The 22,872-nt window shown below is 40.2% G+C and overlaps 1 protein-coding gene across 3 annotated transcripts in view; it reads left to right on the plus strand.

Moving 5' to 3' along the window:
• Window positions 1-22,872, plus strand: part of SLC35F1 (solute carrier family 35 member F1) — a 422,068-nt gene that overhangs the window by 320,049 nt on the left and 79,147 nt on the right. For all 3 annotated transcript variants that reach the window (XM_055262538.2, XM_055262550.2, XM_055262546.2), the window contains exon 3: window positions 2,639-2,766. In XM_055262538.2, the coding sequence (XP_055118513.1) occupies window positions 2,639-2,766 (128 nt within the window). The remainder of the gene's footprint in view (window positions 1-2,638; window positions 2,767-22,872) is intronic.

Genomic DNA, 22,872 nt, shown 5'->3' on the forward strand with positions numbered 1-22,872 from the left:
TTTAGTAGAGACGGGGTTTCACCGTGGTCTCGATCTCCTGACCTCGTGATCCGCCCGCCTCAGCCTCCCAAAGTGCTGGGATTACAAGCGTGAGCCACCGCGCCCGGCTTTTTTTTTTTTTTTTTAGACGGAGTCTCACTCTGTTGCCAGGCTGGAGTGCAGTGGTGCCATCTCGGCTCACTGCAACCTCCACCTCCTGAGTTCAAGTGATTCTCCTGCCTCAACCTCCTGAGTAGCTGGGACTACAGGCGTGCACCACCACACCCAGCTAATTTGTGTATTATTAGTAGAGACAGGGTTTCACCATGTTGGCCAGGATGATCTCGATCTCTTGACCTCGTGATCTGCCTGCTTTGGCCTCCCAAAGTGCTGGGATTACAGGCGTGAGCCACCGCCCCAGCCAGGACTTTTTAAAAGCTCTCCAGCTGATGTGAATATGCAGTCAGGTTGAGAATCATTGATTGACAAGACAAATCCTGAAGAATGTGTTGATTGTCAAACATGTAAGGCAAGTCAGAGAGGCAGAAGAGCTGTTCAAAGACTGCCAAAATGATCTGGCGGTGAAGAACTGACCTTGGGGATCACATCTGCCAGCCTTCTCATGTGCAAAACCATGAAAAGAGTGGCTCATATTCTAGCACTCTTGACATATTCAGACAGTATTTCACAGGTTTTTTTGTTTTCAATTCATTAATTCATTCACTCTAAAACACTTAGCTAACCCTTGCTGTCTGTCAGTATGCTAGAGGCTATGGATAAGTATATGAGTAAGACATTAACTCTACCTTTGGATAAAAGCATCCAGTCTATTGAAGAGTCAGTAATCACAATCCTATGAAAGGATTAATCAGAGATGGATGTGCATTGCCCAGCTGGGGAAAGGGCTTAGCCAAAAGACCAGAGAAGGGCTACATTTTGAAAAATGAATAGGAGTTTGCAAGATGGGGAGTGCAGTTCCCTGAGACAGAAAGACTTTGTGCATGCTTGAAGGCTTGAAGGCTATGAGAAGTGTGGCTTGGAAAAGTAGGCTGGCAAACTGATTTGACCACCAAAGGTCAAGAGACCCTTCTCTCCTATTGTCAACTGGCCACAACTCATGCTTTGACAGTCTGTATGTAACTGAAAGCTTTGTGCTTACAAGTCTTCATAGGGTTGGAAAGACCACCTCATATCATGGTCATTGGAATATAGCTAAGAGCAGAAATAAGTAGCTCTGATTCTGAGAGTGGTCCAAATACAGCTGAGGATCCAGTGTTCTGCTGAGGCTTTGAGGACCAACTGAAGTACATCTCTAGTACTAAAGATGTGTGTCACTGTTTAGGCAGCCTCTAAGATGGCCTCCAAGGATCTCTGCCTCCTGGTATTCACTCCCTTATGAAATTCTCTCCCCTTGAATGTGGGCTGGACTTATTGACCCTTTACTAAAGAATAGAGTAGGGTAGAAGTGTCACTTTTGAGATTAGGTTATAAACACCTTATCTTCTATCTTTGGTGTTCTCTCTCTCTCTCTCTGTCTCTCATTGTGCATCCTGGGATAAACCAAATGCCATGTTTGGAGGCAGTACTGTGCAAAGGTCCTTGGGGTAAGGGACCAACGCCCACCCACAGCCATGTGAGTGAGCTTGGAAGCAGGTCCCTCCCCAGTCATTCCTTCAGATGACACTGCATTCCCGGTTGACAACTGGCTGCAACTTACTAGGAGAACTTGAGCTGGAGACACTCAATTAAGCTCTAACCTGGTTCTTGACCCACAAAAACTGCGAGATAATCAGTATTTCTTGTTTTAAACAGCTCTGTCTCTGGATATCTTGTTACACAGCCATAAATATGGTATATAGTCACCATTCACTAAGTTTCTGTATATCTACATCCTCTATGAAGACCCCACAGGTTGGCTACAGAGAATTATTATTGTTCCTGATCATGACTGCCCTGCCATGAGAAATAAGGTTTATCTCAGGCCTGAAATATATGTAAAAATAAGAATGAAGAACTAAGAGATTCAAAGTCTGTTCTGATGCTACCAGTTTAAAATGCAAGATGGTGAAGGTTATAGTTGTTGGCAGTATGTCAAATGGCACTCTTTTTCATCTGAGTGTGATGCCCCAACTTCCTCTCTCTTCCCATCACCCACAAACCACCAGAGTGCGTGCAACATTCAAAGCTGATCGGGAACTCAGGATAGCATCTCAGAGTCTTACTACAGATCTGCTGCCAACCACAAGCCTTTTTCTATTTGGTTCTTTTCATTTTTATCTATTTTATCACAATCCTGAAATTTAGGATGATTTGAAATGTGTGTGTTTATGCAGCTTTCTGGTACACCTTTCCTTTTATTTTCATATGATGTAATTATGTTATCCTTCATTTATTCACACACAAAAGATGTTTTGCTTGGTAAGCTTATAACCTGCCCAGTATTACTCTGACATAGAAAGTAACTTGAAAAGCCAAAATCTGCAATAAAGATAATTTGCTAAATAAAAACGTGGGTATCTGATACGTTGATTTATTTGTTTAAATATTTGGTAAACTTTAGGTTAAAAATATATAATGTTGCAACATATTAGAATTCTTCTAAATATACAATTATTCTGTTTCAGGAAACTAACCCATTTCTTCTTAACTTGTAACACAGGAGAAGAAAACCTCCTGGCAATTTTACGACGAAGATGGTGGAAGTACATGATTTTGGGACTCATAGACCTGGAAGCAAATTATCTGGTGGTCAAGGCTTACCAATACACAACTCTGACCAGTATCCAGGTACCAATGGTTCTTCTTCCCTTCTCAACTTCCTCTATCCAGATGTAGTTTACTTTCAGTTTAGTCCTTGAGAATCTCTATACTACAAGTTACTATCTGTATACTATACTATAGTATACAGACTGCAGTATACAGATTCTGTATACTATAAGTCTATGAGTTTTGCAACAAGAGGGAAACTGGTTATATAAAAATTAACTTGAACTTTATTTATATGTCTTAATAATTTTTTAAATTTAAGTGTAATTGGACATCTTTTTTCTCTTTGTTTCGAATATATTGCAATTACTATTGACAATGTAAAAAAAATTTGTGGCTTTGAATGCTGTCAACTAATCTTATGATAGCAGGAGAATTACTAATAAATATAAAAACAAATCAATTGTAATCACAACTTATAACTTTTTAGAATGTTAATAGACTTTGATTAAATAATCAAACTGCTTAATAATCTTTTCTTTTAGCTTTTTTAATGTGTAGAATTTGCAACCTGAAGGGACAGGATTTTTCCTAAAGAGACAAGGATTCAATTCTTAAAATGTGTTATGCATGAAGGTAGCTACTGTGTTCCTCTCCCCCTTCTTCCCTCTCCTTCTCTTTCTAACATGAACACACACACACACACACACACAATTGCAAGTTTACCTTCGCTTTTCACAATTTTTGACAGACATATATATTCCTCATTACACTGTAAATGATAAACTTAACTATTTTTGTTTCATCTTCACTTCTTTTTATATGGTAATATTATTAAATCCATACCATTGCAAAGCTCTAGTATAAAACACAAAACAAAACATTGTTCTCATACTAGATTTAGTTTAGCTTTGATACTTCCGCCATCTTGTCTATTTGCTTACGAACAATAATGACAAAAATGGAGAAACAAATAAGCAGCAAAGCACTTGAAAAAATTAGATGAAATACAGTGGGTGGGAAACTATCTACACCTGGCTTAGTTTTCCTACCGTCTGATTTTCATATGAACTTCAAAGATAGCTTGAAATGAAAGTAATTAATGGTAGCATTTTTCCAGGACCACCTCCATATGCACTTTGTGTTCCAAGAGCTTTTGTGGGATCAGATTCCTAGTAAGGTGCATATTGAAGAAAATAGATAACTGATAAGGAAGACCTGAGCCTGCCCAATCACTTTAATCCTTAGCATCCTGTGACTTTTAGACTGATGTTGGAAGAGACACAAGGCAATAGCCAGATGCCCCATGAGACTCCAGAAGGAGTGCATTCTGCCTCTTGGCACTTGCCTTTTTAAAAATTTCCTTGTATGAAATCCTTTCTCTCCCTTTTAGAACTTTCTTTTCTCCAATTTTTAGAGCCCTGCTCTCCCTAAAGTTGGCCTTCTTGTTTCTTTTTCATCCTTTCCAAGATGAAAAAGAGACACAAAATGCCCCCATGCACAATATATAACATTTCTTTTTGTTAAAAAATATATTGGGGGATACTCATACTCTCTATTCTCTATAGATTGTCAATGCTGTTAGGAAATTTTTAAGGACCTTGAAAGCAAGGACTATGACCTTTTTAAAGTTAATTTATAAATCTACCTGGTACAGCATCATGCATAAATTAGCATTTAGACATAAACACACCAATTATAAATATGATTAAGCCATCACCTAGGACTCCCCCAGTTACATTTTCTTTATTTTGTGTAAGACCTCATGAATTCTAAGAAAACACACACACACACAAAACGGTTGCATATTCCAGAGGGAGAATAATTCAGTGCATAACTTTTTTTTTTCCTTTGTCTCACTTTGTTACCCAGGCTGGAGTACAGTGGCAGAAACATGCCTCACTGCTGCCTCAACTTCCTGGGCTCAAGCGATCCTCTGGCCTCAGCCCCCACAAGTAGCTGGGACTACAGGCACATGCCACCACACCTGGCTAATTTTTGTAGTTTTTCTAGAGATGGGATTTCCCCATGTTGCCCAGGCTGGTCTCGAACTCCTGGGCTCAAGAGATCCACCCACCTCAGCCTCCTAAAGTGCTGGGATTACAGGCATGAGCCACGCACCCAGCCCATATGTCTTCTTTAACAGCGATAGTTATAATGTCCTTCATATTCACCTCTCCATACAATAAAGCTTTAAAATGGAAAAACCTTTTAGATACGTCGTAGTTGCACCAATAATTTGGTATGCTGTGTACAAATGAAATGAGTTTCATAAAATTGGTGAATTTACCACAAATTTAATTTTTAAATCTTATTGTATATTTCTATGATAAATACTAATACACTGAAAAAATTTATGGAAATAAAAATTATTGGCAGTGTTCTCTTTATGTATATCAACATTCATTATTCAGTGCAATCTGAAGTTGTCACTAGAAAAAAACATTGTTTCTTTCTTTCCACCTCCCCTCTTCCTTTCTCATCTTAGAAATGGTGTAAGAATATTTCCCACCACAGATGTCCCATAAACACTTATGTTTCTCTCTCTTAAACACACACACAATTTGCTACATTTTTAAAGTTAATACCCTGCTCAAGGTGTTTCTATTACTTGGAATATCCTTTTCATCTCCATCCCCTACCTAATGAAGTCCTATTTATTTCAAGGTCCTCTGTACCTTAGGATGCTTTCAAATTATGAATAACGGAAAGCCCAGCAGAAACTGTCTTTTGATAAGCCGGGCACACAGTTGTGCACCTCTGTAGTCCCAGCTGCCCAGCTGCTGGGGAGGTTGGGGCAAGAGGATTGCTTGAGGCCAGGAATTCAAGGCAGTCCTGGGCAATATAGCAAGATCCCATCTCTAAAATAATAATAATAATAATAATAATAATGGGAATTTATTGATTCTCATAACTGGAACATCTAGAAAAAGGATGATCTTCAGGATAGTTTGCCAAATGTCTTAATAATGTCATCAGGGGCTCATTTTTGTTTTTTGTTTTTCCCATCTTTCCCCTCTACTGTCCCTTCTGCTAGATTTATGTTAAAGCAGGCTCCTCTCATGGTCATGAGATGGTTTTTAGCGCAAATTGGGAGTACATGTCCTTCTTCCTTCATGTCCAATGAGAGACAGAAAAGATGCTTGCCCACAACCATTGAATAAAAGTCTAGCACTGTATTCTGATTAGGCCACACTAATGACCAAGGGGAATGTTGTGAGTTAATTGGCTTAGACCTGAAGTATCTGAATCAATAGAAGAGGAGATTTCTCTCACTGATTTATCTGAACATTTCTCAATAGAAGTACTGCTGGCATTTTGAGTGAACAGTACCCACTGATAGAGTCAGGGTGGGATCAACGCCATCCAATCACATATCTGTAACCCATTAAGGAAGAGGTGAGACAGATGGATGCAGGAGGAAAAACCACAATGTCTCTACACCCAGTGTAGCTCCCACCTCCCATCAGCAAACCCCACAATGAGAACAAGTCTCTCTCTCTCTCTCTCTCGTCTCCCGAGGTGCTTTGCTTTTTAGCTCTATTTGCAGTCTTTTACCTGAGAAGGATGTTTGCATATTCCCATCTACTCCACCAAACTATGAGCTCTTTCATAGCAAGGATAATCTCTTGTTCACCTTTGAATCTCTAGTACCTAGAGGAAACCCCAGCACATACTAGATACTAAATACGTGTTTAAAGAAGTTAATTGTATACATTGATTTCCAGTATTTTGGTGCACAGGAGCTCCCAGTGGTCCTTTATCTATATTTAGAGGCCCCCAGAATGTTCATAGAGGTAGGGTGGGGAAAGGGAGGGAGGAATGTTGGCTTCACACCAAAACTGGACCCATTAGCCCAGAGTCAAAATTTATTAATGGACCTAAGGGGGAAATGAGGAGTGACTTTCCTGCTTGGAACCATAGTTGGCTTTTTTTTTTTTCTGTTAAGCATTGAAAAAATTACAACAAATTGTTTCTTAAGTTCAGTGAGGTTTTTTTTAAGTTTTTTCAAGTATGTTTTGCCTGTGAACAGTGACAATTTATTCTTAATAGCTGGTCCCCTGATCCTCAGGTATTTAGTTCAAACCTATGTTCTACACTTGCCACTATATCCATCCTGCCATCTTTCTCAAGTTAGCCATTTGACACCGTATTTAATGCTGCATTCTATGAAAAAGTTTATTTTAATTCTGTAGTAAGAAAAATAATTTCAGTGAAATATCAATTAGTCTTCACTGTAATTTACTGAGCAAGGAACGGGGAAGTAAAAAGGCAAGTTGAGTCTAACAGTTCTAGAACCATGTTTCCGCCTATAACAAATAAATCTATTAAATAATAAGTGATCAGAACAGAAGGCATTTCCTCTGTGAGCCATGTTTATAGCACTGTTTAGTAATTTAGTTCTGTTTACTCACTACAGACTGATGGAACTGACAAGTACCTACTATAATTTTCCCTTGTTTCTATAAATATTAATTGAACACATAATATGTGTTTTACTCATATTAATCAATAAAGAAGACACGTTTATTTAGCATCTGAGAAATGCAATAGTTACTGCAGGTGATATAAAGAGAAATGAATCAGCCTTGCCCTACTGGAGCTTATGAACTTCTAAAGGGGATAAGAGGCACAGCTTAATGATAGTAACACCAAGTGTGGCAAGAGAGCAGACACCTAAGTGTTATGATTTTCAAAGGAGGCAGAGATGATAGTTGAAGAAAAGTCAAGAAAGTGTCCATTCATATGGGTCTATGAGGTTGGATAAAAAGTGGAGAGGATAAAATGTGGGTATAACTTTGCATATGAAATAAACCTCATAACAGAAGCCTGGGGTCCCAAAACTCGAGGAATATGATTGGAGAACAATTATTTTCATCTGATTAATGCAGTCACTTCAAAAATAATTACTGATACTTCATGTTCAAGACACTGTATTAGGTGGTGAATGTACATGTAAGCAAAAGTAAATACTGTACATATTCTCACAGAACTTCCAGTCAAGTGGGAGAGGCAGCTTTTCATCAAATAACCAAACGAATGAAGACATAATCAAGAATAAACATTCTGAAGGAAATCAACACAGTTCTCTGGGAACGTTTGTCAAAGCAATCTAACCCAAACTGGAAGGTTGGGAAAGATTTTCCTGAAGAACTGATGGTGGAACTGAGTAGATTAGTTGGAAGAGAAAGAGATCCAGGCTAAGCAGACAGCGTGTTCAAGGCCCTATGTTGGGATGGACCACGGCAAGGATGAGGTTCCAAGCAGGGTCGTGTGTCTGGGCAAGGACACCAAAGAGAAGAGTGGCACAAGATGGCGAGACAAAGAGGCAGGGGTCAGCCCCCACAGGTCTGGGTGGGCATTTCAAGTGTTTGGATCTTTAGGCTAGTACCACCAGAAGCCACTGCAAAATTGTTAATCTGCAAGGTAATGTGACAGATTTGAGTTTCAAAGACCATTGCGGCTGGTATGTGAACAGATTGAAGCAATAGGTACTCTAAAGGGAATAGAGGAAGTGAGAGCCAAGAGTTAAGCTGGGCCATGTTGTAGAAGGTCTTCAATGCCAGGATGACTTAATGTTGTAGGTAAAAGAAAACCTGAATTTTTCTTAGGAAACAAATGATAGGATGTGACCCAAGCACATTGGTTTTAACAAGAGAGATTTCATAAATAATTGGCAGAGCACCAAATGCTCTTGTTTTCAGATTCTCTCAAAAACAGAGATGTAAACAAAAAGCCATAAAGGGTCACTCCTTGCTCTATCCTCTTGCCCTTTCAGTTTCTGCACCACACTTATGGTTAAATGTCACAAACAATTGATACATGAAGCTTGAGAGGAAAATGTATATATATTGCTGCAATTTCCTGTGAATCTATAATCACTGTAAAAATATTGTTGCAATTTTCTGTGAATCTATAATCATTGTAAAAATATAAGATCCCTTGAACCCTTCACATAGCTTTCCCCAATGGTGACATTTTCTATTACTTTAGAATAATGACAGATCCAGGATATTGACTGAGGACCTTATTCAGTTTTCATACATTTTTACCTTCGTGTGTGTGTGTGTGTGTGTGTGTGTGTGTGTGTGTGTAGTTCTATGCACTTTGGTCTCATGTATAGATTCATGTGACCACCACTACAATCGGGTACAGAACTGTCCCATCACCACAAAGGAAATCCCTTGGAGCTACCCCTGTGAAGCCCATCACCCTCATCTCTGTCACTGGCAACCACTAATCTGTTCTTCATCTATACAGTTCTGTCAGCTAGAGAATGCTATATAAAAATTGAATTTTATAGTATTTGACATTTTGAGATTGGCTTTTTTCACTAAGCATAATGTCCTTAAGTCCCTCTAAGTTGTTTCATGTATCAATAGTTTGTCCTTTTTTATTGTTGAGTAGTATCCCATGGTATGAATAAACCAGAATTTGTTTAACCATTTACCTGTCGAAAGACATTCGTGTTGTGTCCACCTTTAGGCTTTTATAAATAAAGCTGCTGTGAACATTCATGTGCAGGTTTTTGTGTCAATAAAGTATTCATTTCTCTGGGATAAATGCGCAAAAGTGCAATTGCTGGGTCATATGGCAAGTGCATATTTACTTTTAGAAGCTGTCAAGCTAATTTCCATAGCAGCTGTACCATTTTACATTCCTACCAGCAATGTATGAGACATCTATTGGTTTTCCATCCTCACCAGCATTTGGTGTTACCATTAATTTTTATTTTTGGCAACCTAAAAGCCATGTAGTAATGTTTCATTGTGGTTTTAATTTACATTTACAGAATGGCTAGTAATGTTGAATATCTTTTGGGAAAAATATTTTTAACTTTTGCTTTATCATCTGAAGCTAAGAAAGTTAACACTGGCAAAAATGGTAACATTTATGCAGGAAAAAATGATGAAAGAAAGATATTGAAGTGAAGAAACCTAGCTGTCTTCCTTATTAGAAAGTAAAAAGAGAGATGGTAGCATTATCATGTTGGATTTATAAGGATTTTATTCTAAAGATGCATTTGTAGGCTTGTGTATCTTGACTTGTGGAGAATGAATAGATTGTGCTGTGACTTTGAGAGAGATTAGCAATGACATTTGGACACATTTTCAAAGCTATGCTATTTTTATAACTGTGCTATATGAACCATTACAGTAGAAATACTAGCTGTATGACTTCTTATCCAAAGATTATTCATCTTTTTTCAGGCATACAGACTAAAATGCAAAGAGATTAAACTAATGTTTCTGTGAAATAAGAAGAAAGTGTATCTCTTCAAACATGATAGTTTGGTAATTAAAATTCATTCACGTTGGGAACAATTTCCCATACCCTTGCTAACCATGCTTAGGGGTCTGAGCCTCTGACACCATATCTCCTCCTTCACACAGTGCATATTTCACAGCTCTTCAGATTCTTTAAGCAGTTTCCATCAGGAGTGAAGGACAAGGAGGTAATCCTTCCAACACTGATTATTTTCTTTTCTGCACCACTCATCTGACGTGGGCATGTTAGTAGAGATTAATACAAAACAAATGCCAGCCTCCCTAATGTGCAGTGTGATATCCAACCTTGAGACTAATTCCACAGGGTATATAAAACATATGCATGCAACAGTTAGTCTCATCACTTTATGTAACTCTCAGGCCTTTCTGGGTTCACTCTCAGAATTTCCGTAGGCTAAGTTGTATTAAATACAGAAAAAGGCCAAGTTGTTTGTACTTTTTCATATGTCTAGAGTCTCAGGTTTAAGCCGTATGAGTAGATTTGGCATACATATTACTTTATTGATTAAGAAATGCCCTAGACGAGGCACAGTGGCTCATGCCTGCAATCCCAGCACTTTGGGAGGCTCAGGCGGGAGGATTGCTTGAGCCCGGGAGTTTGGGGAAAGCCTGGACAACATAGCAGGACCCCAATTCTACAAAAAGAAATGCCTTAGCTAAATGCTAGGGATACAACCCCTGATCAGACCTGAGCCCTGCTATGGGGCACCCGACAGCTACATTCACACTTAGAATACAATACAGTAGGTGTGATGATAAAAGTCTGCAACCAGCTCCATGGAGACACAGAAGAAACAGCTCCCACCCTCAGGTTTCATGTAAGCGTGGTCCCATAGTCAAGAAGTATGACAGATGAGAGAAAGTCACTAAGCAGACTTCTAAAATTTGTAGCCAACTTAAATGTTGACCTCTGTGGATGAGCCAGAGAGAAAGCTTGCCTATTTACATTAGAAATGGGTCCCAGGAGCTAGGGTTTATGACTAAAGCTCAGCTCTTAAGGCTATATTTTCTTCTTTATCCTTGCTGTTTTTACCTGTCCCTGATGCAGGACTGTGGAAGTTTAATGACTATTCAAACGATATTCTTAAAGTACATTAAAAGGCAAAGCTTTTAAAACCAAAGTGCTTGCCCCCAAAGGGAACGTGATATTCCAAATCTCTTTCAGAGTTCTTAGATCCAGACTTCCTATTGCCATGATTGTGAAAATAACTTAAATATGTAGCACTTCAAATGTAACTATTTGGTTGGGTACTGCACAGTTTTCTGTCAGGCTTTTGTCCTGATATGGGTCATAAACACCTGCATACCATCAGAGGAACACAGTAGAGCTATTGTCAATCTCTCTTTAGTTCCATTACTATGCCCATTCCTACACCATCTTTAAATGCATTCTCCACGACTGCCTACCACAGAAGGTGATGCAGGACAGGTGAGCCCCAAAGTGGGGCTTAGCCCACAGAGTTCTTGGCTTTGCCCAGGAAAGAATTCAAGGGCAAGCCAGAGGTAGAAGAAAATGGCTTTATTGAAGCAGCAATGTTACAGCTCTGGCAGTGTTACAGCTGTCTGACTGCTCCTGTAGAGTGGGGCTACCCCATAGGCAGAGATCAGAAGCTTAGGGCAATTTTGCAGTCATATTGTTACTCATTTTAAATTACACGCAGATTAAGGGGTGATTTATGCAGAAATTTCTAGGGAAGGGCTAGTAACTTTGGCAAAGCCATTGGAAAGCAAGGAACGTATCTCTCTCCCATTCCTTCAACTACGTTCTGTAACAGCCATGTTTGCAAGATTGGAAAACATGTATTTGATCCTGTCTGAACTCTTTATTCATTTCTTCATCTTCAGTTTTATTATAGTAACTGTCACTTTCTACTCTATATGATAATTGTTTGTTTATATATTTTCTCTTTCAAGTTTGTAAAAATCTTTGAAAGTGGGACCTGTGTACTTGGAACTTAATAAGCCCTGAATCAATTCCTAATGTTTGAATAAATGCAGAAACAATTCATCTTTGTTTCCTTCACAGTATCGTGTATGTGATAGATGTTAAAAATGTATCAAACTTTTGAAAATAAGTCAATGAATGAAAGGATGAATTTCTAAAGGCCAGCTATTGAGCAAGGCAACACAAGTGACCTCTAGTAGTTTTATCACCAGTAAGTGCATTTATTCCCAAAGGACACAGGTATGGAACACTAAACACCTTTTCAGTATTCTGCTACGGTCTGGAAATGTAAAGATAACTAAAAAAAGATCCCCTCTCTGAAGAAGCTTTAAGTATTATAGACATAGAATGGATTCAGGTTCATTCATGCTACACTTGGATGTCCAAAGAAACTGTACTTTTTTTATATTCTATAATCAATCTAGTCTTTACAGTGAACCTTCTTCCAAACACCCTCCACCTGGCTAAGTAGCAGTAGGTGGAGGGAAAAGACTGACTAAATGTAAAACTTGCCGATCCCTTCCCGTTTAAAAACTCTCTTTGGATAATTCGGTTGCTTTTGGACAAATGCTCAGCCTCTCAGACATCACAACCCCCACACTCATTTCTGAGATGGTCTGCGGATTTCTAGGAGGTTTATGTGACCTTGTGGCCTGATGTTGGTGCTGTGCCTAATGTCCCTAGGGGCAGCTGACTACTAGTTGGATGTGCACCTGCTGTGCTGGACCGGAGCTGCTGTCTGGCGTTCTGCTGGCTTCTGCTGCTCTCTCCACCCAGCAGTTGTCTCTCTCTTCTTGTGGACTGCTCCCACCTATGCTTGATTCTCACTGATAAAGTGAACCTCCCGATGTGAATGCATTTGGCTTCCAACCTTTGTGATTCCTGCATCATAGACTGTTCCCCACCTCCCAGCCTGCACCCCTTCTCAGGCAGGCTACACAGATGTCTAACATCTTCCAGCAACACAGGAGCTGAGGATAATTCCAGGACCTTTAGTGCTCTGCTAAGCACACGTCACTCCAGTTGTTCTCTGATGTGGCTTCCTCAGCCTAGTGTGGGGCTTGTGCCCCTCCCAAAAAACCTGATGCTTTTTTTTGGTTTGCCTTCAAACTATCTAGCATTCTTTCTATCCTCTGGGACTTCAGAGAGGGCACATCTTGGGCACATATGACTTAACACTTGTTTCTCCCTTGTCAGTTTCCTTTCCTCTTTGCACAATCAGTGGATAGGAGGGAGGGACAAGCTCTCCCTCCCTCTTTCTCTCTAGTATGGACTTCCTTGTCTCCCATCCTCATCTCCCATCCTCCTTCCAGGGATACCAGGCCCAGTTCAGCCTCGAGGGAGAAGAGGCAACCTTTCACATTCTGGAAGAAACTCTGATATGGTTGGCAGTATGGATTCTTGATATGTTGGAAGGAGAATTTCAGAATTTAGAATCCCTTATTTCTCCAGGACCCTGATTTCCAAGATGCTTCCTTGCTAAAGAAGTCAAAGAAGTCAAGAAAGTCAGCTTTGGGTTTTAAAGCTGATTACCGACCTCTCTGTTCTATAAAGGACCGGCCCTCTTTTTCTTCATGGCCCAGTTTTACAGGTAGATGGCTGTATGGAGCATGAATTAACAGGAGAAATTAAATTTCCAAACTTTTATGCCTATTTTGCTGGAAGATAGATCAGTAAACGAATTACAATGCAATGTGAAATGTAGTAAAATGGAGCTACACACGAAATGCCATGGAACTACAGAGGAGGAGTGACTGGCTCTACCCCATGACAGACAGGACTCCAGAGGTGACACCTGAACAGGATCTGTAAACCTAGGTTTTACTGACAACATGAATCTGACGATAAAGCAGGCCACTTGGTTCTCTGGTCATTTTCAGCTCCAATGGTGCACATAGACAGGTTATAAATCAGTGAGGTGCCCTTACGTGTTTGTTTTCTCTCTCTGAGCATCAATTTTCTCACCTATAAGTCAGAATAAAAATCCTTTCCCCTGGTGTGATCATGGTATGCAAATGTAACATTGTATTTGATGGTCCACTAAGGCAAAAATGATGCAACCAACAATAAAAGTTCTATTATTCTTATCCTGCCACCAGCTCCTAATGCAGTCTCTAACTCCCTCCCTGGTGAAATTCCTCAGTCTTTCCTACTAAGTGACTTTTAACAGAACCCCCACTGGTCTCCTCATGGTCTCAAGCTTGCCTGAGATCCGTATGATTGTCAGATGGCCAAGCTGGGACACCCATTATCTTAGCAATGTCTCCAGCACATAGTAGATGCTCAATAAATGACAGCTCCTGTTACTCCCATATTTTCCACTTCATCTGTTCTTTCCATCAATCCAATTTAAGGAAAATACATAAAGAAGACACATTTTGCCTAACCATCCCATCATCTTATACACTCTTACTCTTGGACAACAAATTTAAGAGGAATGGTGAATTTCAGTTGCATGCAAAGGGATCTAAGTGAAAGAATTTGCTGGAGACAAGGAGAAGGTTAGGAAACCCACGTTCCAATTAGCTTTGCCACTGACCTATTATGGTGTTATCTCAGTTAAGACCACTGCCAGTCAATAGAGGTGAAATCTCATAAAGATTAATGATGCTGCTGCTAGATATGAACAAAATTATTCCAGCCCACTCTGTTTTAGAGTGAAAGTATCAGGGGAAATTGTACAAACAAGTGTGGTAATATCCTACTTGGAACTGTGTTTTCCCGGTACCAGGGGCTAAGCTTTGTCTGCAATGAATGTGTTCCCAAAATACTATTTTCAAATATATTTTTGCAAATTATTTATATTTTTAATATACTGGGAAATACACTAGGTAATTTCTTATAAATCAAAAAATCATTTTGTGCTATGAATAATAATTCACATTTTTCTTTAGGTATTCTTTCTATACACTAAATCTATGAAGAGTAAAATACTTCCGTAGTCCAGTATTACACCACACACAAAGTTTCCTACTTAAATTCTTAGAACTAATGGACAAATTGCTTGGCATATTTGGTGGATAAGGTTGGATAGGCAAATATATCATTCTTCAAAGTGCTATCTTTTAATAGTATATACTTATTCTAATGTGGCTACCATTTAGAATTTCTCTTTTGAAATCTCCTTCAGAACCAGTTTTAAGTCATTTAAGTTTCTTTATAATTTATCCTTCATTTGAATCCAGAAAGTATTATCTAGCATAATCCAGCATTTTGGTTCTTTCCAAATAGTAAAACCTAGCCAAAAAGCATGAGCAATTGCTTTCATTAAGGATATTCCAATGAGTGCTCAGAGGCAATTTCAAAGAGTTAATATGTTTTTGAGTGATGAAAGATTCATTAAACTACAACCATAACCTTCCAGAGTGACTATCTTGAATGACAACTGTGTTCAGATGAGTGAATTTCAGTGCATTACAGGAGATTAGATATGTAAACACCTGCACATCCTGCTCAATGAGTGGCAATTTTCTTCTTCCCTTAAAAGAACTTTCCATTATTTTCAAGGCACACCTTTCATTATGCATGAACATAGCTGGAACAGTAAGCAGAATAATGGCCCTCCAACGAAGTCGATGTTCTGATCCCTATAATGTGTAAATGTGTTACTTTACATGGCAAAAAAGACTCTGTGGATGTTATTAAACTAATGATGTTGCTATGGTGAGATTATTCTGTATTATGTGGGTGACCTCAATGTAATCATAAAGGTTCTTTGAAGAGAAGTCCTTTGTGGGAGTCAGAGTAGAGGGAGGTGTAACAATAGAAGTGGAGGTCAGCGTCAGGGAGAGACTTGAAAACACCACATTGCTGGCTTTGAAGATGGAGAAAGGGGCTACAAACCATGGAATGCAGGCAGCCCCTAGAAGCTGAAAAAGGCAGGGAAAGGGATTGTCTCCTAGAGCCTACAGAAGAAACACAACCCTGCCATCCCCTTGATTTTAGGATTTCTGACCTCCAGAACTATAAACGTGTGCTGTTTTAAGACATTAAGTTTGTGGTCATTTATTACAGCAGCAATGGAAAACTAATACAGTTGGAGACGATATCTAAATCCTCCCCACCTGCTATAGATTGAGTGTTTGTGTCTTCCCAAAATTCATATGTTGAAATCCTAACCCTGAATATAATGGTATTTGGAGGTGGAGCCTTTGGGAGGTGACTAGATCATGAGGGTGGAGCCCTCCAGAATGGGATTAGTGCCCTTGTAAAAGAGACCCTATTGACCTCTCCTGCCCTTTACCATGCACGTAAGGACACAGAGAAATGACTGCTGTCTATGAACCAGGGCGTGGGCCCCTACCAGACAGAATCTGCTGTCTAAGTCTTTGATCTTAGACACCAACCTCCAGAACTGTGGGAAATAAATTTCTGTTGTTTATAAGCCACCCAGTCTATGGTATTTTTTTACAGCAGCCCTAATAGACTGAGGCACCACCCTCCAGGCAGGTTCGAAGGCACTGATCTTCTGAGAGCCTTCTCCAAATAGAACTGGAAGCATAAGTGTAAGAGCAGGTTCTCCTGCCCACCCGTTCTTGTGTTTCCTTTGTTTGAGAAAAGTATGCTGCCCAGGAGCTGTTCCTCCTTTGTGGTTACTAAGGCACCAAGTCTCCCAATACTGCCTAGATGGGCTCCTTGGAGAGCACCCTGGTGCTGTCTGCCTGAATAGATGCACATGAAAACACTTCTACACCTTGACTGGTTCCAGTGACAGACATGCTCATTTTGAGTCTATCACTGTACAAAATTCACCTGTAATAAATGGTTAAAGGGGGAAAGTGTCCTTGCACGTAAAAAAAAGAAAAAGAAAAGCTATGCAAAGCCTGCTTCCATTGGCAATGCATTTGAGGAGATGGGTTTGTTCATAAATCAATAAAAGCCTGCGAGCTGCTTTATGACGGAAGGGTACAGTCTTACGGCCACTGAGACTTTTTAAGACTCAACGAGAATGCATAGAAACACCAGCATCTGAGAAATAGCAGGAGTTATTTTTGTCTCTCTCATTCTTTTCTTCCCTCTTGTTTATATCTTCTGAGTTGGGGCCATTTCTAATTCAAGAGCCTTTGAAGAGGAAGACAGACCGTGACTGGGCATTTCCTGAGGCCATTAAGTTGGGGGCTCTGTGAGTAGTTTAGGAGCTGTGACACCATCTGGGCCAGAGAACGATGACAGGAAGTAGCAGCTACCCAGGGCCCTCACCTTTGATTCCCCATGGCAGAAATCATCTCAATAAGTAGATTTATACAGTACAGCTAACTTGATGACAGTGGAGCTCCCCAAGTGGTTCAGAATAATAGAAATTATTCATTGCTTCGTTGGTTATTCATTCATTCAACATCTACTATCTGCCAGGCGATGCAATGAGCACCTCAAGACTTTGCTCAACTGTCATCTTTTCAGTGAACTCATCTCTAACCACCCTGTTTAAAATTGCAACCTCACACTCGCTCCTATACTGCCTCCCCTCTCCCCTGTTTAATTTTTCTCCATAGTCTTACCACCACTGACATAACTAATTTTACTTAATTGGCTGTCTTTTCTTATAAACTCTGTAAGGGCAGGGAATTTTCTTATTACCTGGAATTTGTATTTTGTAGGATAGTGCCTACACAGAGAAGGTGTTCCATAAACATTTTTGAATGAATTCATAAAATACTTATAGGGTCACTACTGTGTGCCAAGCACCACCCTAGCTGCAGGAAATAAAACTGAGCAGAAAAGAAAAATTCCTGCCCTTAAGGAAAGGAATTGCATTTTAGCATAATCAATACAATTAGGTAATACAGAGATGTATGGGAACCCCTCAGGGGCCACCTGATCTGGATTTAGGGAGCCAGAGAGGGCTTCCTGGAGGAAGCTTTGGCTAAACTGAACTCTGGGAAGGGAGAAGGACATAAGAACTCCAGACAGGCAGAACAACATGTAGAAAAAAATGAGTCATGGCAGCCAGGTGCAGTGGCTCACACCTGTAATCCCAGCATTTTGGGAGTCCAAGGCGGGTGGATCACTTCAGGTCAGGAGTTTAAGACAAGCCTGGCCAACATGGCGAAACCTCATCTCTACTAAAAAATACAAAAAGCCGGACGTGGTGGCACATGCCTGTAATCCCAGGTACTCAGAAGACTGAGGCAGGAGAATGGCTTGAACCCAGGAGGCAGAGGTTGCAGTGAGCCGAGATCATGCCGCTACACTCCAGCATGGGTAACAGAACCAGACTCCATCTCAAAAAAAAAATAAAAAAAAAGAAAAAGAAAGAAATGAGTCATGGCTAGGAGCGGTGGCTCATGCCTGTAATCCCAGCACTTTGGGAAGCCAAGGTGGGCAGGTCGCTTGAGCCCAGGAGTTCAAGACAACTGTGGGCAACATGGTAAAATCTCATCTCTAAAAAAATACAAAAAAGTAGCTGGACGTGGTGGCATGTGCCTGTGGTCCCAGCTACTCAGAACGCTGGGGTGGGAGGATCACTTGAGCCCCAGGTGCACTTCAGCCTGGGTGACGGAGTGAATAAATGCGTCAAGAAAGACCATGGTATGTTAAGGAATGGCTTCAGCATTGAGTTTGTGGTTGTGTTTTGTGTGTTTTTAAATTTAATTTTTTTGTTTTTACAGTAAGAACCCTTAACATGAGCTCGACCCTCATAAATTTTCAAGTGCCCAATACAATACTGTTAACTATAGGCAAATGTTGTACAACAGATCTCTAAAACTAACAACTCTTATATAACTGACAGCATGGAGTTTGAGGAGGAAATGAGCAAAGAAGAAGATGAAAATGTACCCAATGACGGATCACAAAGGGACTGACTTATAAGCCATATTCGTGAGTTTGGGCTTAATTCTGAGAGTTTCTACTGTAGGAATAGCATGATGAGATTTGTAATTTAGAAAGATCCCTTGCATGATCTGATCTGTTTTCAGATCAGATAGTACAGGACAAGTAAAGAGATTCTAAATAGTTTTAAGTGGCTAAAAAGAAAGGACTTGGTGACTCATTGGGTATGTGAGTGAAAAAGAAAAAAGGATCAATTCATGTTTATTTGTTCAGGGCTCAGCAAATATTTTTTGAGCATATATTATATATACTTTCCCATGGGCAACTAGACATATAGCATGAAGAAGACTGTTCTTACCCTCATGAAGCTTCCTTCCTAAGGCGTACTTAGGTTTCATTTTCTGACCCTCCCTTTAGAATGTGTGGGAGTAAAATACGCATAGATATGGGGAAGAGAGTTCCAAGCAAAGAGGACAGTATAAGGGTGAAGAACTTGAGCATGGCATGTTTAAGAAATTGAAAGAAGTTACTAGTAGTAAGAGACTAAATTCAAGACAAAGATGGGGCAGATTATATAAGGCAAAGTCAAGGAAAGGAGTTTGGATTTGCTCTTAGAAAAATTATTAGACTGTGTTGGGCAGGGGATCGATGTGATCTAATTTGTTATTTTAGATCGTCATTGCTGCTGGTGGAGAACTGACCTTTAAGGAGTAGAAGTGGGTGTGATTAGACAGTCAGGGGGCCACTAAGTGCATGATGATGATAACTTGAAGCCACTTGCTGTTGACGTGGATAGAGGTGGTTTGATGCATTCAGTAGATAAAGCCAATAGGATTTTCTGAGCATTCATAGAGGGGATAGGGGAAGTTGGAAAGAAAAAAAAAGAGCCAAGAATGATTCCTTAGTTATTGGCCTCAGTCACTGGGGGAATGGTTGTGCCATGGGTAAAATGAAGAAAACTGGGGAAGAGAAGATGTGAAGCAGAAAATCAAAGCATTCTGCTTTGGTTATGTAGATTTGTCTTTCCTGTTAGACATCCAAGCAGAGCTTGGTATAGGTGGCTGAGTATATGTGTCTGGAGTTCAACAGAGAGGCTGAATTATGAATTTGGATGTCATTCTCATATAGATGGCGCTAAAGGTCATTGTATGATTAGATCACAGTGGAGTGGGTATAAATAGAAAAGAGAAGAAAATGAAACAGCCACGGGGCACATTCAGAGACTAGGGGAAAGCAGGCTGAGGAGAGGCTAGTGTGGTAGAGGAGAACAAGGAGAATGTAGTATGTCCTGGAAGCCAAGTCAAGAAAGTGTTTCAAGGGGAAATGTGACCCCTGGATGTCAGACACTCAGGATTCAGACCTGAGCAACTAAGTCACTGGTGGTCCCATTCAGGGAGGGAAGAATCACAAGAGGAGGGATAATCTGGGAACAAAGATGAGTTATGTTTGAGCCATGATGAGCTGTGGGGATTTTGGGCACATTCACTTTAGATAAGTAGGTGGTTATATGGCTGCGGAGTTCAGGAGATAGATCCAGATTTGAGAGGTACTTTTGGAAGTCTTCAGCATAGGCATGATTTTTAAAGTCAGAACAGTAGGTGAAATCATTCAGGGTAAATGTGGAACAGTGAGAAGAGACACTATGGCAAAATCCTGAGAACACAACATTTAAGAGATGAGAGTAGATGCAGGAGCCCATAAGCCAGGAACGCTGAAGAGGCCCGAGGGATGGAATGAAGGGCAGGGAATGGTTGAGAGCACCAAAAGAAGGAAGGAGTGTCAGATTCTTCGCTTAGTAAGAAGAGGACTAAAGTGTGTCTGCTGGGTTAGAAAACAGGGAATGTTTTTGATCCATTTTGATCGTGTTTGGGGAACAGAAACCAGATTGCAGTGAATTGAGGTGTTGAATGAATGTTAATGAGCTGGAGACAGTGGCTAAATGCAACTCTTTTCAAGAAGTTTGGCAGGAAAGGAAGAGGTGGGGTGACAGCCAAAGAGTGGCACATGTAGAATGTGAACATAAGACAGCCAAGGATAGGTCCCTTAGAAACACCAATGTTGAGAGGGACCAAAAGAACAAGATGCATCCACAAAAAGACAGAACGAAGGGCCAAAGAGGTAGGAGGGAAAAACGACAGATGAATCCAGAGAGGGAAAATTCAAGGAGAGAGTGGTTAGCAATGCCAACTACTGCAGAGAGGTTTAGTAAGATAAGAAGTTAGAAGCGGCCAGGCAATTTAGCCTTGGTGATCATAGTGAAAGGAGCTGTTAGTATTGCTGTAGCTTGAGGAGTGAATGGAACCAAGATGCCAGAGGCAGTAACTGTAGATTGATCTTCACAGGTTGGCTGTGAAGATCAATTGAACGTTGAAGAGGAAAAGATAAATAGCTACAGAGCCAGTGGGCATCGAGAATAAGACCAAGACCTATATGGTAAAGGAACGCAGCAAGCAGAAAGGGATGAGGATCCAAGACAGCAGAAGGGGAGAGGGGAAGACTCCGGAGAAGAGAGGGCAAAATTGCCTTCCCCACCAGGCAAGTCCTTAGGGAAAGAAACTGAGTGTCAACTGGAGGAAAGAAATGTGTGTTCATTGGCAGCTGTCCACCTGCACCTGGATGTAGAGTATTCACGCTGGTATCCTCTGCATCTGTAGCAATCCTGGTCACTTAGTAGGCATTCAATAAATATCTTTTGGATGAGTAAATAAGTGACTAGTATAAGGTAATAAAAATCTGATTTTTGCGTTTTTCTTGCTCTGTCACATAGGCTGGAGTGCAGTGGTATGATCCTAGCTCACTGCAGCCTCAAACTTGTGGGCACAAGTGATCCTCCCACCTCAGCCTCCCAAGTGGCTGGGACTATAGGTGTGTGCCACCATGCCTAGCTTATTTTTGTATTTTTTGTAAAGATGGGGTCTCACTTTGTTGCCCAGGCTGGTCTTGAACTCCTGGCTTCAAGTAATCCTCCCACCTCCATCTCCCAAAATGCTAGTACAGATGTGAACCACCACACCCAGCAATTTTTGCTATTTTCTAACAAAACCTGGAAATAAACCTAGAAATAAAACCCAAAAAGTTTAAGATGTTTTCCTCTAGCTTTTGAAATTGTTTCTCCCTACTATTTTAATGTGGAGAGGAAGCAAAAGTAATGCAAAATTAATGTAGAATTAATATTTTATCAGAAAAGTTTTATTTCCTTCAATATGTGCTTTGAAATGTGTACTTGCTTTAATGTTACTGTTAATGTTCCTATGTTCATGAATTCTATAAATTAGAAATACAATTTAGAGTTTGGCTGACTTAACCACTTCTCCAAAAATACCCAAGGTAGCCACACAGTATCAGAAAATGAATGGTTCTAATTCTCATGCACTTTGTCTTATAACCTATACTTTATTTAATATAAAAAATGCAGAGGAACACCCCCAACCAGTGACCATTTTTCAATAGCCTCAGAGTTTTCTCTCTCGCATGGTACTCTCGGTGTAAGAGAGAGCTCACAGCTGCTAGATTGATTTGAGGGTAATCCAGTCTAGACAAATTTGATGACTGGATCCTGTATAGTTTCTGCTCCACCTGGGCCTTGATTACTTAAGCTCATTTTATGTAAGGAGAATAGCAGACCTGTGATCACATCCCGGCTCTGACATTGCCAGGTGACTTCAAGAAAGTTACCTACTATCTTTAGAACTCCATTTCCTCATCTGTAAAATGGGAAAAATAAGAACATGTATCGGGGAGCCTGGCATATAGTAGGCAGTCAGTCAATGTTAATTCCTTGCTTTTTACTTTTAGAATCTGGTTCGCTGATGATCAGAACTTGTTTTTAAAGCTGATAAAGGCTTTAATGATACCCGAAGATCCTCAACAAGAATGATCTTGCCCCCTGGGACAGCTCTGCTCTCACAGAAGGCAGATTTCCCCGTAACTGAGCTAGAGAGCTTGTGTCTAATTATCTGTATGTTCCGGTCACCTAGATTTCTAGGTACTTGTCCCAGATTTTCAGTGCATGGCAGTGTCATTTTTTTCTTTCTTTTTTCCTTTGAGAGCTGAAGCCAAAAGTAAAGTGAATAAACTTGAGCAACTAGAAAGTTCAGATGACTGGCACAAGGGGACATACACAATTTACACATTTAAATTCCTACTGGTAGGAAAAGAAAAGTAGTTTGGTAAAAATATTTT

The sequence above is a fragment of the Symphalangus syndactylus genome, chromosome 2 (genome assembly GCF_028878055.3).
Source record: "Symphalangus syndactylus isolate Jambi chromosome 2, NHGRI_mSymSyn1-v2.1_pri, whole genome shotgun sequence".
In the NCBI taxonomy this organism is placed as follows: Eukaryota; Metazoa; Chordata; class Mammalia; order Primates; family Hylobatidae; genus Symphalangus; species Symphalangus syndactylus.